Genomic DNA, 17,143 nt, shown 5'->3' on the forward strand with positions numbered 1-17,143 from the left:
TTTAAAATCCCGATTGATTTGCATGAAGAAAGCTATTGTACAATATCAAAACAAAGTGGACTTGCAGAACTGTTACGTGTAACACGATTAATTATATGGGATGAAGCACTGATGGCAAAGCGGATAGCAATTGAAACTGTTGATAGAAGTTTACAAGATATAACGGGAATCCAAAAACCATTTGGTGGAAAGGTGGTTGTTCTTGGAGGAGATTTCATGCAAGTTTTGCCGGTAGTTCCAAAAGCCACAATTCAAGAAACAATTAATGCAAGTTTAGTAAAATCTTATTTGTATAAACAAATGCAACATATGACTCTAACTGAAAATATGAGATCAAAATCTGACCCTGTTTTTAGCGATTTTTTGCTACGAGTAGGCAGTGGGATTGAACCTACCGATAGTGAAGGCAATATCAAAATTCCCGATGAAATGATTATCAAATATTGCAAAAATGATGAGGAGTCTTCTGAAGAAATGCTAATAAATCACATATTCCCGAATCTAATAGAAAATGCTGAATCAACAGCTTATATGACAAGTCGAGCAATACTTACTTCAAAAAATGAATATGTTGACAAGTTGAATGAGAAAATTATTCAATTTTTCCCAGGTGAAGGTAAAACATATGCAAGCTTTGATGAAGCTGTTGACGATACTCAAAATTTTTATCCCCAAGAATTTTTAAATACCTTGACTCCAAATGGAATGCCTCCTCATCGTTTGGTTTTGAAAAAAAATTGTACAATTATGCTATTGAGAAATTTAGATCCATCTGAAGGCCTGTGTAATGGAACCCGAATGGTTTGTAAGGAATTTGAAGACAATGTCATGCATGCAGAAATAACTGTTGGACATCATGCTGGAAAACATGTTTTTATTCCAAGAATACCCTTGTCTCCTGCTGAGAACGAGGGATATCCTTTCCAATTAAGAAGAAAACAGTTTCCGATTCGTTTGTGCTTTGCAATGACAATTAATAAGGCACAAGGTCAAACTATACCAATTGTTGGTATATACCTACCACAACCTGTGTTTTCGCATGGCCAACTATACGTTGCATTATCTAGAGGCACTTCAATGTCCGCTACAAAAGTCTTGATAAAGCCAAATTCAATCACAAATATTGATGATGCAAGAACAAAAAATGTTGTATACAAAGAAGTTCTTCGTCAAGATCCATAATTTCATTTACTTATTTGTCATAATAATTTTGATATTGCATGTATGAAATTGATATATTTACTAAATAATCTGAATTTGCAGACCAGGAGATGGCCACGGTCAAGGGGAAAGAGTGGAAATAAAAAAGACCGCATTGCAACAAATGTGGGTGAAAGGACAAAGCTTAAGTATGTCGGACTTGAAGGTTTTATCTTTCGTTCTGTTTTTCACAATTTTTTAAAACAATTTCAAGTTGGCGTCGAAGAGCATCAAAATCCATTTTCGAACAAAAAATTCAGCAAATAAAATAAAGCTCACTATTTGAATTGTTCTACATCCTTGGAATAACTTCTTACATAAATGATGTTATCTGTTTCTCACATATTTTTGTATGTTTTTTAAGTTTCAATGTGGGATTCAATTACTTTAGTCTTTGGAATAGCATATTTACATGTTGCAAATTAATCGAAAGACGTATAGCAATAAGGCTATCCTGATATAGAAAAATTATGCCATATAAAAATTTCTACTAAATTATTCTTTCTGAAGTATGCCGGTCATATTAGACTCTGGTTATTGCTGAAGTGAACTAAGCTTTGTTGAGCCACACTATATTACTAATATTGACAAATGGGAGTTGAAAGAATTTACCTTTAAACTCATTGATTTCTTCCGTGTAATTTACTTTTTGAAACTTTCTTGTTTTCTTTTCTGTTTATTTTTCAGAATGTTATTCTATTTTATGTAGGACAAGTCATGATTATGGTGTTTAAACATGTTTTTATCTCTATATATTACTTTAGATTGACAGCCATGGAAGCATGCAAGAGCTTTTTCCCAGCAATGCCCAACCTAAAAAGGGTTGAAGCAGACAAAATAAGGTCCGCTCTGTTTTCCTGGTTCTATATATACTATCTTGTCAGCATTTTTTCGGGACACACTCGTATACCAAACTGCTATATTATTTGCAAATCACTTAAAATTACCAGTCTCATGTGTTGTAAAGGGTCGTCAAGAATAACTCCTTAAAGAATCAATTGTTTAAAAACTGTGAATTTGTCAAATCCATTACAATTCTTCTGCTCTCCAGTATGTTATGTTTAATTATGCATCTGTAAAGAGTGATTCTTGTTTGTTAAATAATTTACAAATTTAGTTTATTTCACTGATTTAATAATATGAGAATATATGAAACTTCCTAATGATACACAAATAATCTTTACGCTATTGCATGCCCTATAGGAAATTTTTATGAGCATGAAGTCATGTTACTTATGCATATCACATGTGCATAATCTCTGTTGTACATGTGTATCTGAGGTATGTTACGCTCAGACATATTTGGAGTAGCTTATGTGCGTGATATTCAGGTTCCCCTTCTTCCCAGTTTATATGAAACGCTTACTTCAAGTCCAAATCTAATGAATCTTGCTCAGGAATTAGCATATGTTTCNGATATTCAGGTTCTCCTTCTTCCCAGTTTATATGAAACGCTTACTTCAAGTCCAAATCTAATGAATCTTGCTCAGGAATTAGCATATGTTTCTGTGTTGCTTGAAAAGCACGGGTTCAAGTTTTGAATGAGCATGGGAAGTGCTTGAAGTTCCTAGAGAACAAAATGTCGTGGTTTTTTCCATCTTAATTGTAATCATGTATTATTTTTTTCATGCAATCTATAAACATTATCTTGCTTGGTTTCCTTCACGAGTATTTTGAGCTTAAACTTGAATTTTAAGCCATTTTTTGCTGTTATTTGTTTTATATCATAAATTTTGAATGCAGGGGTTGGCTTAGAGAAAATAAAACAGGTTCTCCCGGAGACTTTGAAGGAGTAAACATTAATATTTATTTTTAAAATGTTTTAAAACAGTCATCATTTCTAATTTTATTTTACTTTTTTCTCGATAGATACTTATTAGTAACTTTTTTAATTTCATTTATTTATATTGTAAAAAATAAAAAATAAAAAATTATATCATTTCAACTCTTTTACAAAGTGCACTATGTATTTGAGAAACAAGAAGAATCACATGGAAGGAAGGGGTGAATAAAATCTCCTCACAACCACCGAAAACCTTAATTTTTTTCTTGTCGATACAAATATATATCTTTTAAATTATTATTATTGTGTATTTTTTTCATTCTACCTTCGTAAAATTACTTGTTCAAACTTCTTTTAATTGGAGATTCTGGTGTTCAAACTTCTTTTAATTGAAGAATATTTGAATCTAATTTAAATTTACTGAACTGTAGTTGAACTTGAGAATTCCTGTGTGTTTTCAAGCCGAACTTGAGCGATGGCCTTAGAGCTGCTACTCGGCTCTTAATTAACTCCAATTATTTAGTCTTTGTACTCATTTTATGTTTACTTATTATATATACAATTTTATAGCCTTCAACTGCTATGCCACTTCAATTTTTTGGAGTTTTTCTTCATACTCTACGTGATACTCTATTACAGAGAGACTGCCGACCTTTTATTTGCCTTCTCTGGTGATAAGAAGATTTCTAATAAGGCTCTAATATTATATTAATAATTATATATGTAGAGCAATTCTGTCAATCGAGGAAAAAAAGTATTTTTGGTTTATAAAAAAATAATAGGAGATGATAATTTGTAATAAATAGAAATATAAAATTTTGTAATTCGATATTTTTGATTTATCAAAAAACATAATATGATATCAAATTTAGTTATTCTATATATATAAAAAAAAGATATTAGCAATATTGATTTGATTTTTCTTAGATTTGATACGTCATAGCTATAATATATCTACTTAAAAATTAATAAATTACCGACTGAAGTAGGACAACATAGGTAATTTGTATAATAATAAAATTTCACATGCTCCAATTATAATTATATTTTAAAATAAGCATGAAAGGTTATGAAAAACATAAACTTATTTTAACATGATTATAATAATTTATTAAGTAATTTTAAATAAAATTATATTATCTTTAATAATTGAGTTATAATTTCGGTAGAACTCTAAATAAGATGGATTCTTTTTAACACATATTCTTTTTAACACAAGATAAGAAGATCTCTAGATAAGAAGGATTTGTTTAACATAAGATAAGAAGGATTCTATTAAGACTCTATTATTACATTAATAATTATATATATAGCGTAATACTTTCAAATGTATTCAACAAAAATACACAGGAATTTTCTCTACAAGGTTGCATAAACGCGTTTCGAAATTCGGAGAAGGCTGGGGATTTGGAGGTAGGCTGGATATTCATTCAAAGTTGAAACTCCTTAAATAAAAATTTGACAGGTATTGATCTTTAATCTTCGTGCGTTCTATTAAACTTATTTGTGTTGAATAGACTCGATGAATTGAATTAAAAACATAGAAATCAAAGCATCGACTTTTGTAACCCAAGGTTCCATTGCTTTTAAATAATTGTATTTATTTCATTTTCCAAACATTTTGTATTAAGAACCCGTTTGATTTGTGTACCATGCCAAAATATTATATTTCAATCACAATGTGGTAGAGCAATATCTATCAATTTCTATTATTTCCAATATACTTATTATTTATTTAAATTATTGTTGTTTAATATATTTCATTCTCAAAATTTTTTGTGTCATGTCAATTAAAGAGTACAAAATCATATAGTTCGAATGGACACCTTGCACATATGTCCTATCATCTCGTTGCAACCGAGTCAAAACAATGCTTCCATAAAGGTTAAAGTAGTACGACAGGGAAGCCAAATACCCGCCAAATCAAATTCGAAGCCAATTAGAAAACTGATCTTTGTGGACGAAGAGGTAATTTCTTCTTATCCATATTCATCTATATTTAAATTCTTGTTATAATAATTAAATAAACATATTCCGTTTTCATGAAGGGAACAAAAATACATGGAATAATGTTTTCGAACACATTAGATTTTTTTCAAGATCAGTTGAAGATAAACAAAACTTACATCATCTCCAATCCAATTATTCAAGAAGTTAACAACAACTATCCGAATGTCAACAAACGGATAGAATTGATTTTCCAAACGAAGATGACAATTGACTAACTACAAACTCAATTCACTTGTTCCAATGTGACTTCCGAATTTACAATGTTCGATGATGCGAGCAGAGAATCACATACTAATGAAGATATAGGTATCGATTTATGCGACCAATAAAAACTTTCTAAATTTATGTAATGAAATTATCAAATGTTGTAAAAATTTTGCAGATATAATTGGTGTTCTGAAGGAAGTTCGATAGCTTAATAAATTTCACAAAAAAGATATGAACATCATCGGATATAGAAGAGAGATAGTACTTATAAATCCTTCGTGAGTATTTATTCTATCTTTATGCCTTTATAAAAAAGAAAAAGCAAACTAATATTTTTCAACGCCTTATTTTAGTATTAAAATTTTACAATATATGATTGGATAAATATATTTTTACTGATTTTAACTATTTTTCTCTCTTCTTAAAGGCTAGATACTATAACAATTACTTTATGGGATGATCTTGCGATTAACGAAGGACTATTTTTGCAAGAGATAGAGATGGATAAACCGATTATAGCTTTCTGTAACTTGAAAAGACATATATTTGAAGGTAAATTTTTTACAAATTTTATAATCAATATTTACAAAAATTATTCATTAGCATTACTCACTACTTCTCCTTATGACTGATAATAGGAAAGTTTCAGTTCAAATCAACAACAACAACAACAATGTTCACAAATCCATCTTGCATAGAAAAAGAAACAATAAATATATGGTAATATTATTTTCGATTGTTTTTAACAACTCTATAATATTGATATTATTTCTTTTTACTATTCAAGTTTGTAAATATCTTTATGTTAATCATTCTACTACAGGTTAGGTAACAACTTAAAAGAAAGAAGTCTAGAAGAATTATGGATGACACATCAAATTAAAGATGCTGAAGAAATTACTTTGAGGCAAATTCTCGATCAGATTAATATTCTACCAAAGGTTACGTGCCATTTCTTATTCAATTTATTTTTATTACTTCACGATTATTTTTATTATTATTTATTCATTGGAGCAAATATTTTATTAATGACATTTATAAAAAAAAAATTAGATAGGGAATCACAAATTGATATTTAATTTGACGTTATGTATCTCACTTGTTAACAAATACAGAACAAATTCTATTGCTTCAAGGCATACATATATGAGGTAGAAAATAAGGCGAATCCATGGTACGAAGCATGTAGTAATTGCTCAAAATCAGTCAACAAAACAATGAAAACCCGGAGCTGTAATAACTGCATAGACTTCAATATCAGTATTGTGTCAAGGTAAAATTACATTTAAACATTATATTTATAAGTTTACATGAGTTGATAATAATGCCTTACATTAAATTGTTATTGTAGATATAGAATAACGATGAGCGTAAATGATGGCACTGCCACTGCAAGTGTTACATTGTTCGGAAATGTCGCAAATGTTTTTATTGGCTGTAGCGTTGAAGATTATATCGATTCCATCACTAAGGTATACAAATAATGATTTTTTTTCCAAAGAATATATATAATTACCATTTACTAATAAAAATATTATTTTTCTACAGGATGGCAACACTTCAATATACTACAAGCTTTTAGAGACACCAAATAGAGAAGAATATACATTTCTTCTCAAAATGGACAAGTCGGTTGAAATAAAAGACGGAACATTAGCATTTGTAATTGAAGGCATTCAAAATCCAAGCACAAATTTCAACAACAAAAACGTTGCAAGCAAAAAGAGATCTGTAGATTTCGAACAAGAAGATATTAAAAATAAAAGAGGATCTCCAACAAATATCATTAACGATATTGGCATACAAATAATAGAAGACCACGACAATACAAATATGGAGATTAAGGATGATGAAATTATAGCTTCTCCTGCAAAGAAAGATTTTCTGCATAAAAAAATACAAAAAAAGAGAGGTCGTCCAAGAAAAGAATCATCAAAGAATAAAGATATGAAAATGCAAATGATTGATGGCGATAACACCACAAAAATTGTTATTGAAGATGATGATAATATTGCTTCTTTCATTAAGAAGAAAGGGCGAATGAAAAAGGAAAAACTCGTGAAAGATAGAAAATTCCAAAATATAAAAGAAGAAAAGGTTGACACAATTATTTGATTTAAGTTTTAGAATGCATTATCTACGTTATATTTTTATTTTTCTTGAATTAAATAAATAGTGGTAAAATAATGTGATCAACACTATAGATTATATTTTTTCTTTATCTCATATTTATTTTAATACTTTTGTTATGACATCAATTCTATGTTATATTTTTTGATTGATTACTAATATATTTTGCAACAATTATAAATTCATTTATGTTTGAAATACATAACATTTTTTTAACAAATAATATTTTCACTTTATAATACATGTTGTATAAATTATATTACATTGAATTTTACTGTTTGACTAAATAAAATAGATGAAAATCATTAATTATTTGCAAACTTATAATCTCTTCTTAACTCATTTCTTTAACAACATTTATCAACAATAAAAGTGTGTTTCCACGTGCAACACACGTATCTTTTCCTAGTAAACATAAAAAGTTTCAGTGACCTATGTGCATGTGTAATGTTGCGTACATAGCTTGTTTGTTTGTAAATCTCTCAAACCCACACATTAGTTATCTTTTCAATTTAAAATATAATTTCAAAAGTAACTACCTATATTTTCTACTTAAAAGTAACATCGAAAGATTTATAAAAAGGATACTTCAGAAAGGAAAAAAAAGGTTTCACAACAAGATTATATAAAAAAAGATATCATTTGTACTTTTAAATAAGGTTTCACCACATCAATTGAAAATAATTTAATATAAACTTTTAAATAAAGTTTCACATCAATTGAAACTTAGTTACTATAAAAGTATATATATTAATAATATATTTCATATGTCCCGCATATTTATGTTTATATATGTTTTCGCATATATTAAGAAAGTTAATGGAAAAATAAATTTTAGAATTTTTTTTCCTTCTAATTTTACCATTATTTAATTAATGTTTTAGTATGACGAATTTTTTTGAAAGTAGCTAATGTATTTAATGATAAGGTTACATACATAAATTAAACGTAATAGATAAAGTATTACATAATATTGAAACTTTACTATATATTTGGGACATATGAAAAATGAAATGTAACATAAATTATACAATACATACCTCGCGTGCGAAAATAAAAGTTAGTTGTATAAAAAATTCTTTATGTTAGATAATTTTGTTATTTTAAATTTATGAATTTTTATAATAGTTTTGAAGTTATGAGTGAAATTATTATTGAAAAATTAAAAAAAATAGATTTAATGTTTATTATCATTAACTTTATTTATATTATTATTTCATAATATAAGATAGGATTGATTGAAGGATAATCATTGAGCTACAATAGCTTGGTTCTTGAAATATTGAACACCGATGAATTAAATCGAGTTTGGTTTTCAAACGCAGAAGACACTCAAAATAATCATTTGTATAAACTGATTAAAACATTTAAAAGATATGCAAATTGAATGTGTAAAAATATTATTGGTTAAAGCATTTTTATCAAATAATGATATGCAATATTTGGGTATTTGAAGAACACATAAAATGTTTCAACAGTGCATCTTAAAATTAGTAACAATAATTAAATGCAATAAGTAAATAAACAAGAATTTTTTTATGGATATTCGGACATTAACAACTCCTTCGTATCCCCTTCTTCCTCTTGGGAATGATCCACTAGAAAATTTTGATTTATACAATACCTTGTATAAACACATTTCAATTTATTACTTATCTATTACCTAATTGAAACTCCTAACCACACTTTCAATTGAAGATCGCAACTTCAAAATCCGCATAATATTTAACGTCTCTTATGCAAAGACTGCAAACACAATTTTGAATGTCTTAGTATGAAGACTTGCTCAACTAAACTTTGAAACTCAACACTCAAGTATATGTGTGAGTAATAGTGTGTGAGGATTTAATCTATTAAAGTGTATGTATCTCTCAAATGTATCATCACACTTGGGCTTGCTCTCATTCTAGTTAATTTCTTCATGTATGCTGCTCATGTTTTGAATCCCCTTCATAAGCTTGTATTTGATATTCAAGATGTATTTATATGCTCCAAGAATGATATAAATGTTAGACACAACAATATGATCGTTTAGAAATTTTATTGTTTCTGATATTGAAACCGTCATTTCCGCCTTGCTGCCACTTTTGACTAGCCTAACTGATTTTGAGGGCCGCTTTCAGTTGGGCTCGTTAGCTAGACCGAACCAAACTGATGAGTAAGGCTGATTTCAGCCTATGCATAACCTGTATATTCATCATCATTTATCAGTATCTTAAACTTCGATTCAGACTGTAACTTGTGAAGATGATTTGTAGACCATTTTCTTAGCTTCGTAACACATATTGAATCGTTTCATTTGGATAACCAAGCTGATCATGATGATCAAATTACCACAGCTGCTCATACCCAACTGATCCATGCTGATCAGCCAAACTTACGAGCTTTACTGCTATCAGTTTGTATAGATAACATCTGGTTTAGCCCAACTGACGTGAAATACGACTTGTCACAAATTGAGTTTTCTGTGCAGCCGTCTTGGAGGCTAGTCATTTGATCACTGCAATGTTAGATATCTTCAAAATGGTGAAGCTCGTCAGTTTTTCGTTTTTTATTTTTGATGTTCGGATATTTGAATAACTCCTATATCTTCCCTCTTCATTGTGGGAAAGATGTTCGAATATCAAAAACTTCTTTCAGTGTAAGTATGATTTTTTTTTTTTGGAGAATGAGAGTTAAAATTTTATTTATTGCCTCATGAATGCCCTGTTGCTTAGCTTACAGTGAATAGCTATTTGTTATGCTTTCCTTAGTTGTGCAAGCGCTTTGTCATGTAACCCTTGAGCTAAGATCCCCGCTAGCTATTAGATAAATTTATTTGAAAGAAATAAATGTTGCAAAAGGCTGTATTGTTTAACAATATGTGTAGGTAGTTCAACAAGCTGTCTTGTTTTAACTATATTGTTGCTGGAATTTTCTTCTACTTTTTCTATTATGCTGTTGGAATTTATTCTACTTTTCCTTATTTGTGACATTTTGTGTGACAACTTTAATATTGTACATTTTATATTTCATTTTAGACGATCGGTCAAGAATCAATATTATAATCGAGCTCGAAGTGAATGATTTTGGAAGTATGATTTAGACTTTTACACATGTTTCGGGATCAAATTAATTTATGACTTGTAGACCATATTTTGGAGGATTATTGATTTTATTAATTTTAATTCAATGATTTATAAAATTAGTGAGCGATATATGACAAATTACTTCTAGAAAATACTGAAGTAAATTTTTCACCATTATTAACAAATTGTGAAGACGTATGTCGATTGTGATTCGGCACTCTTGTAAAATTTGAAGTCATTCACAGTCAACTACTTCACCAATTTACGAAAGTGGGGAACTAAAAGACGTTTTTTTTAATTATTTTGGCATCGGTTTAATTTCGAACTGGTTTTGGCCTCCTTTGACCGGGCAAATACTTCATCAATTTACTAGATAACACTTCGATTTTAATGCGAAGTAAAAAGATAGTTTATACTTCACGTGCGTCTACTTTGTACTTGGGTAAATAAATAGCTATTACTTCATAACCTTAATAATATAGTAAGTATATGTATGAATATATCTTATGTGTTGTTTTGTATAATATATTTTTATTTCTCAAATTACTGGTTTAGTTACGACCTACAAAGGAAGAATTTCAAATTTGGTTTAGTTGTGATTTTTAACATGTAAATTACATCATAAATAAATTAAAACATGGTTTTTGAATTATATATGTGGAAAGTCATTATCATAGCACATTTTTGCTAGTCTCAGGGTCAGTCACGTTGATATTAATTCTAAAAACTAAAAGATTTTTCCATATAATCTCTCTTAAACCAAGATCTAAAATATCCTCCTTAACCATCCATCTTTATCCAAGTTTTCACGAAATTTACAATTTCGCATTTTGTCAATGATGTAGTTATAATTATGTTTAGACAGTTTGGTTAGATTATTTTATTTTAGTTTTTAAAATAATATAAATAAAAATTTGTTATAATTTAAAAATGACTTAATGGAAAATATAACATAAAGATATAGAGAATGCTAGAAAAATATGGTCCCTAATATTTTACAAGGCAAAAAAAATACTACGTTACCATATTACATAGCATAGAACTCAAGACTAACCAATATAACTTTCTATTCCAATTTGACGAGAGTGTTGAAATTGCAAACGTGCTACGCTCGTGTTCTTTTCTAGTATGAAAAAGTAGTTAAATATTCGTATTTACCAAACCTCGTCATTCGTCGAGCCCCAAGCTTACGATTAATTACAGCCGAGTTCTTGAAAAATTCTGAAGACATGCAAAATCGACCTGCAAAAATTCAAAAAATCACCGTGTGACATGTTATTGTTAAAGAATCTGAATCTTCATAAGCAGTATAAAAGTTATAATTTACGTTGTAATCTCGAAGTTCAGATAAAATTTTATGACTATGCTATATTACTGGAATCATGCCTTTTCTTCTGGTTAAAGAATTCCAAAACTAATAGTTTGTAAACCACAATCCTGTTTTTTCTAAATAACAAAGGCATACGTAGCCATGTAAAATTCACCATTTATAACAACATACTTGAGGAAATCTGGGGCACATACAGCTAGCTAATTCAGCCTCTGCCCTTCTTCATGTCCTTCCGAAGAGGGTCCGCCTCCTGCATTGATTGATGGACGAAAATCATATCTCTGTTCGGACTTGGTTGCCACCACACAACTGCAAAATGAATCTAAAGGTTTCTCCCAATGTATAGAAAATCTGCATTTTTTATACCATGCTTGTCAATGGCATCGAGTTTCTTCCTGACATTTGAAGAAAAAGTATACCGAATCGGAAATTTTCAGGCAAATTGTTATGACATTTGTCCTGGTGTTTAAAAAATGGGGTGAAAAGAGACATAAATTTTCAGTGTAATTCTAGGACAAAAGGTGATGCTCATTTAAGTGTGGAATGAAAGTGCCCTTAAAGGGTGTGTTAAAAGTGCAGTACTGTATCTCTTAGACATCCAATATCAAAGATCATGAACCAGCTTCACATTGATTTACATGGGGGATTTCACCTCCAAATAACTGCAATTCTTTGAAAGAAACAAAAAAGGAGAGGGGATTTTCCTGTTTTCCAAAATACCTTGGAAATATCACTGCGGAAGCTGAAAAATTCTGGTGTTCATCCCTTTTATATAACTATGAGTTGAAGGCCCTCATTTCCCAGGCTCTCTTGTTCCTCAAGTATTTTCTTTGCCGAAGTGGCAGTAGATTCGCCACACTTAAACAATTCAATTTTTCTAAGTGTTAAAAGTTCACCAAGCTCTGGAGGAATTTCCATCAAATTTATATATTGAAGAACTAGGTGCTCAAGGATGGGAAAGTGTGTCTTGTCAGCTCTCCAGCGCCGCAAATTAGTTTTGCCAATTACCAGCGATTTCAATCTGACAAATTCTCCTTCAACCGGACGCCAATCCGGACCAACACATGCATGGGATCTAAGCTTAAGAACTTCCAGATTAGGCAACAAACCGACAATTGTCATATCTTCCCAAGGTATGCGGCTGCCATTTAAAACAAGCTTTTTAAGCGAAAGCGGGAAGCTGAGGTAATTCACAGAAATCTTGGACAACACTTTGCATGCTAGTGATTCGATTTTGTGCAAATGGACAAGATTATAAAGGTAGAAGTGGGGCCATTTCACACTCCAGGGGAGTCTATCATAAATAACTTTTAATTCCTTTAGATTTGGAGCTCTTTTCAAAATCTCCTCAGTACACCTAAAATACAGAACATTGGCAAGAGTCTGCAGGTTTTCCATTATATGATAATCATGCTTGTCATCGGGACAAGGAGGGTCAGGTAAAACAAATCTATTGAAACGGAGATGCCTAAGTTGGGGCAAATCCCAAATTTCTGGTGGAAGAAATATTGGTTTATCTGAGGTATCATCTATATACAAAGTCTGCAGATTCCAAAATAGGGATATCGAAGAAGTAAACCTCAAAATCGAATTCGAACCCCATTCACTGTCGAAAGACAAGAACCGGAGGTTAACTAGCTTCATAATTTCATCAGGGGAAAATTTACCATCCGCGATGTAAAACACCCTCAACAATCTTAAATTGGCAGTGCACAATGGTGTATGACCCAACTCACCATACATAGAACGCGTTAGCGATGTTGGTCCCAATAAATCAAGTACAGGAGAGACAGATCTTATGGGTTTCAAGGGAGCTTGATGAAAGGAAAGGCGACGTGTGAATTGTATGCCAGGAGGAATATCAGGGTTATGTACATCTATCAAACTAAAGAAGTTTACTTTTCGAGCTTCCCTGAGGCCTAGGTCCCTCAGAAGATCATGAATACCAACACTTTTTATTTGCCCAAGGATCCCTCGTTTAAGAACCAACATGAGATTTCTATCAATAAGGTCTACAATGTACTCATTCGCTGCCTCTTCCAAGCTTTTAGCTCTTATTGGTTTTAAAAATCCCTCTGAAACCCATATCTTGATGAGTTCACAGGTATCAGACTCAGTATCTGCTGGAGCAAGAGCCATGAAAAGAAAGCATGGTTTCAAATGAATGGGCAAGTTGCTGTAACTCAAAGATAATATCTTTAGGCAATTTTCATCGCCCCCTGAATTTATGATTGAGTACAAGTTTTCCGCAACGTGCTCCCAGAACACCGTTTTCTTGTTAGACTTGGCAAGGAGTCCACCGATCACCACAATTGCCAGAGGAAGCTCCACAATTTTTTGCAATGGTCTTCCCTAATTCCTCAAACTCAGGAGGACAAACTCTTTCTCCGAACACCTTTTCTTTCAACAACTCCCAACTCTTGTCATCATCCAAAAATTCCATTGCAAAAGGCCAACAAGAGCTCAAATGCGCCGCTACATTCCATAGCCTCGTCGTTATCAAAATTCGACTTCCATTGCAATTATCTGGAATGAATGGCTTTATCTCATCCCAGGCCTTAGTACACCACATATCATCCATCACTATCAAATACTTCACACCAGATAAGCTTTTGTATAAAAGTTCACCTAACTGGTCATCACTTACAGTTTCTTGTTTTCTCTGATCAATTTGATACAGCAACGCCGAAACAATCTTCGGCCCACTATAATTTTGAGATATTGTCACCCAAGCACGAATATGAAAGTTATGCACAATATGTGGATTTTCATAGATATTTTTAGCTAGAGTCGTCTTACCGATTCCTCCCATTCCAACAATGGCTATGATTTGGCGATTTAATTGTTGTCCAGTGAGTCTGTCCATAATCTCAATCAATTTCTCACCAGAACCCACGATAGCATTTTGGTCATTGGGAGCTAACCTTGATGCAACAACAGGCGAAAAATCTACAAAACTCCGATCTTGGACGAAGTCCCCGATAGTCGCTTTAATCCTGATCACCTTGGTCTCGATCAAATCCTCCATTTCTTCTATAATTTTTTGGATACATTCAGAGAAGCTGGTGGAGCTCTTCGCCTCGTTACCCGTAGATCGTGCTAGAATCTGATCCGACACATGGGACTCAATAATATCCTCTGCTGCACAAGCTGCAGCTGCAATTTGGCCCTCCAATCCAGCCATTTCTTCGTGGTCTCTGTTCGAGTAATCTTCAAGAAATTCTTGAAGGTAGCGGACCTTTTGCAGCAAGGATTCAATCTGTTTCCTGTGGATACGAAGCCATTGGTGGGAAGGGTGCAAGATCTGCTCTGAAGTATGCATAAGTGAAACTACAGCTGCATACGCCGCCATTATTGGAGAATCCAGTGGGAAATTATATTTTCTTCGATAATATTATGGTTACTGTATTTATTTTCTGTCTCGTATATGAGTTTTGGTGTATCATTTAGCATTAAATATATATAGTTTTATCGTGTTATCCATTAAATGTGACAACTTGTATACATCAATAAGTAGCACTCACTTAGTGGATATATAATTTTGATATATTTAATAATATTCAATAGATGAATGTCGTATTATTGATGGATATAAAGATGGACACGATTGATGAACAACCTGTAAATATATATTTCATATAGTAACCAGATCTCGAGAGATTTATTTATTGGAGAAGACGACGCAACCAGCCTCAAGGTGCCGGAAATGGCTAACCTGGAACGAGTCATTAATATTGTGCATAGAGGCAATATATACCCTCAAAAATCAGAAAGAAACAAATGGATATACTAAATCTCACCGGCAAAAAACTTATTTTTGACATATTGATAACCCACCATGTACAGCCCGTGTGCTATATTATTCACGTTATTTAGCTAACTAGTTGAACTTGTGATGCAGTCGATCTAAATATTAAAAATATCTTTTCAAAGAAGCTAATATGTAAATAAAAAAAAATAAAAGGACACTCGCAATCTAACAAAGTTCGGTGAACATACACATGTTAGAATATCGTTTTCTCGCACCCAAGATACAACAAAAGTTTTAAAATAAAATTTTGACATTCAAAACGTTCTTGAACGTCGTATGATTTAAAATCATTCATAGGGTGTTTAAATTTGATTTATCTTTGCGTATTTAACGTTGACTCCAACTATCCTGGTGTTTAGGAGTAATAGCTCTTATTGTATATCTCTAATAACTTTATTCAACATTCTAATCAAATACACGATCAGAAATTTTGTTTTGCACTAGAAAACTAGGAGAAATTTGCATTGAGATTACTACCGGAATTTTCAGAAACCGACGACGGTGGCTAGGTGGCGGGGTACGATGGTGCTGTGGAGTCGCGGCCGTGCCTTGTCAAGAAGGAGGGGGGCGAAATTTCTAAAGGGAAACATAAAATCTTGACTTGATTTTCTTGTTGTGTTATCAACTATTTGATAACATATATTTAATAAACTTTATATTTACTTCCCACGAAGATTTTAACCTTATCAGGATTCTATATTTTCATTATTTAACATTCTCATATGGTTTTTTCTATTCTTAAAAATATTGTGCACAATGAACTTTTGATAATGTCGATGTATCAATGGTACAAATCTAGTTCATCTAATGAAAAATAAAAATTTCGAAGGTCGAAAATTTCGCTGATCTATTTTTGATAGCTGCCAGTTTTGTGAAATCTTTCACTAAAACAAGTAGTTCCGCTCTTCTCACTTAATTAATAGTTAAGCTAAATTCCACTACTTCCAATAATATAATCTATTTATAAACTCTTTTATAAGCAATCTGTTTGATATCCATCAAACTATAATCGTTAAATTCAACTCATTGAATTCGACTATCTCAACAGAACACATAATCTAATACTTGTGTAACCCTAAATGGTTCATGGATACAACTAGCCGTGAGTTCACAACTTCATGTAATACAGAACAACATTTTTTCATATTCGGGCTTGCCCTAATTGACATCATTCTTTTCATTAACCCCTTGATCAAGAACATCGTATCTCAAGTATCATCGCACCTATCAGATCATGGTAAGAGCATTTAGTAGCATTATCTCATGATCTCCTGGGTATCATTGATAGTTCCTACAAAAACCAATAATTGTTATTAGTGTATAGTATGATCCTTTCGACTAATATATCTCGATCGAATATACAATCATTAGAATATCAAGAGTTGCAAATAAATTGATAATGATGTGATGTATTTTTGAGTAATAATAGTGACATCATATGTGCAAAAATAAAAACACATTTCTCTAAATCACATGTCTTGCACTGGCCAGATACTCATTGCACTATTAACTCATCAAATCACAGATGATATCTTCACCCGTAGGCAAGCGGTGAATCCCGATTAAAATGCATTGACTTTTATGCATTTCGAAACTACACCCAA

General features: G+C 31.4%; 1 protein-coding gene and 1 pseudogene across 2 annotated transcripts in view; one reads left to right on the forward strand and one right to left on the reverse strand.

The window, feature by feature from the left end:
• The window catches only part of LOC140990989 (replication protein A 70 kDa DNA-binding subunit B-like), an 11,383-nt gene extending 3,680 nt beyond the window's left edge, over positions 1–7,703 (forward strand). Inside the window, exons 2-9 of one of the 2 annotated variants that reach the window (XM_073460885.1) lie at positions 4,780–4,951; positions 5,032–5,299; positions 5,376–5,478; positions 5,628–5,920; positions 6,024–6,141; positions 6,316–6,473; positions 6,552–6,672; positions 6,749–7,703. In XM_073460885.1, the coding sequence (XP_073316986.1) occupies positions 5,874–5,920; positions 6,024–6,141; positions 6,316–6,473; positions 6,552–6,672; positions 6,749–7,315 (1,011 nt within the window). In that variant the 5' untranslated portion in view covers positions 4,780–4,951; positions 5,032–5,299; positions 5,376–5,478; positions 5,628–5,873 and the 3' untranslated portion in view covers positions 7,316–7,703. Of the gene's footprint in view, positions 1–1,263; positions 1,484–4,779; positions 4,952–5,031; positions 5,300–5,375; positions 5,479–5,627; positions 5,921–6,023; positions 6,142–6,315; positions 6,474–6,551; positions 6,673–6,748 lie in introns of those variants that run through there. The other variant, XR_012177753.1, reaches the window with a different exon arrangement.
• A 3,968-nt stretch (positions 7,704–11,671) lies between these two features.
• On the reverse strand, positions 11,672–15,128 carry LOC140991612 (putative late blight resistance protein homolog R1B-17; annotated as a pseudogene).
• Positions 15,129–17,143: the final 2,015 nt, after the last annotated feature.

This window comes from Primulina huaijiensis, chromosome 13, assembly GCF_012295235.1.
Source record: "Primulina huaijiensis isolate GDHJ02 chromosome 13, ASM1229523v2, whole genome shotgun sequence".
Classification (NCBI taxonomy): Eukaryota; Viridiplantae; Streptophyta; class Magnoliopsida; order Lamiales; family Gesneriaceae; genus Primulina; species Primulina huaijiensis.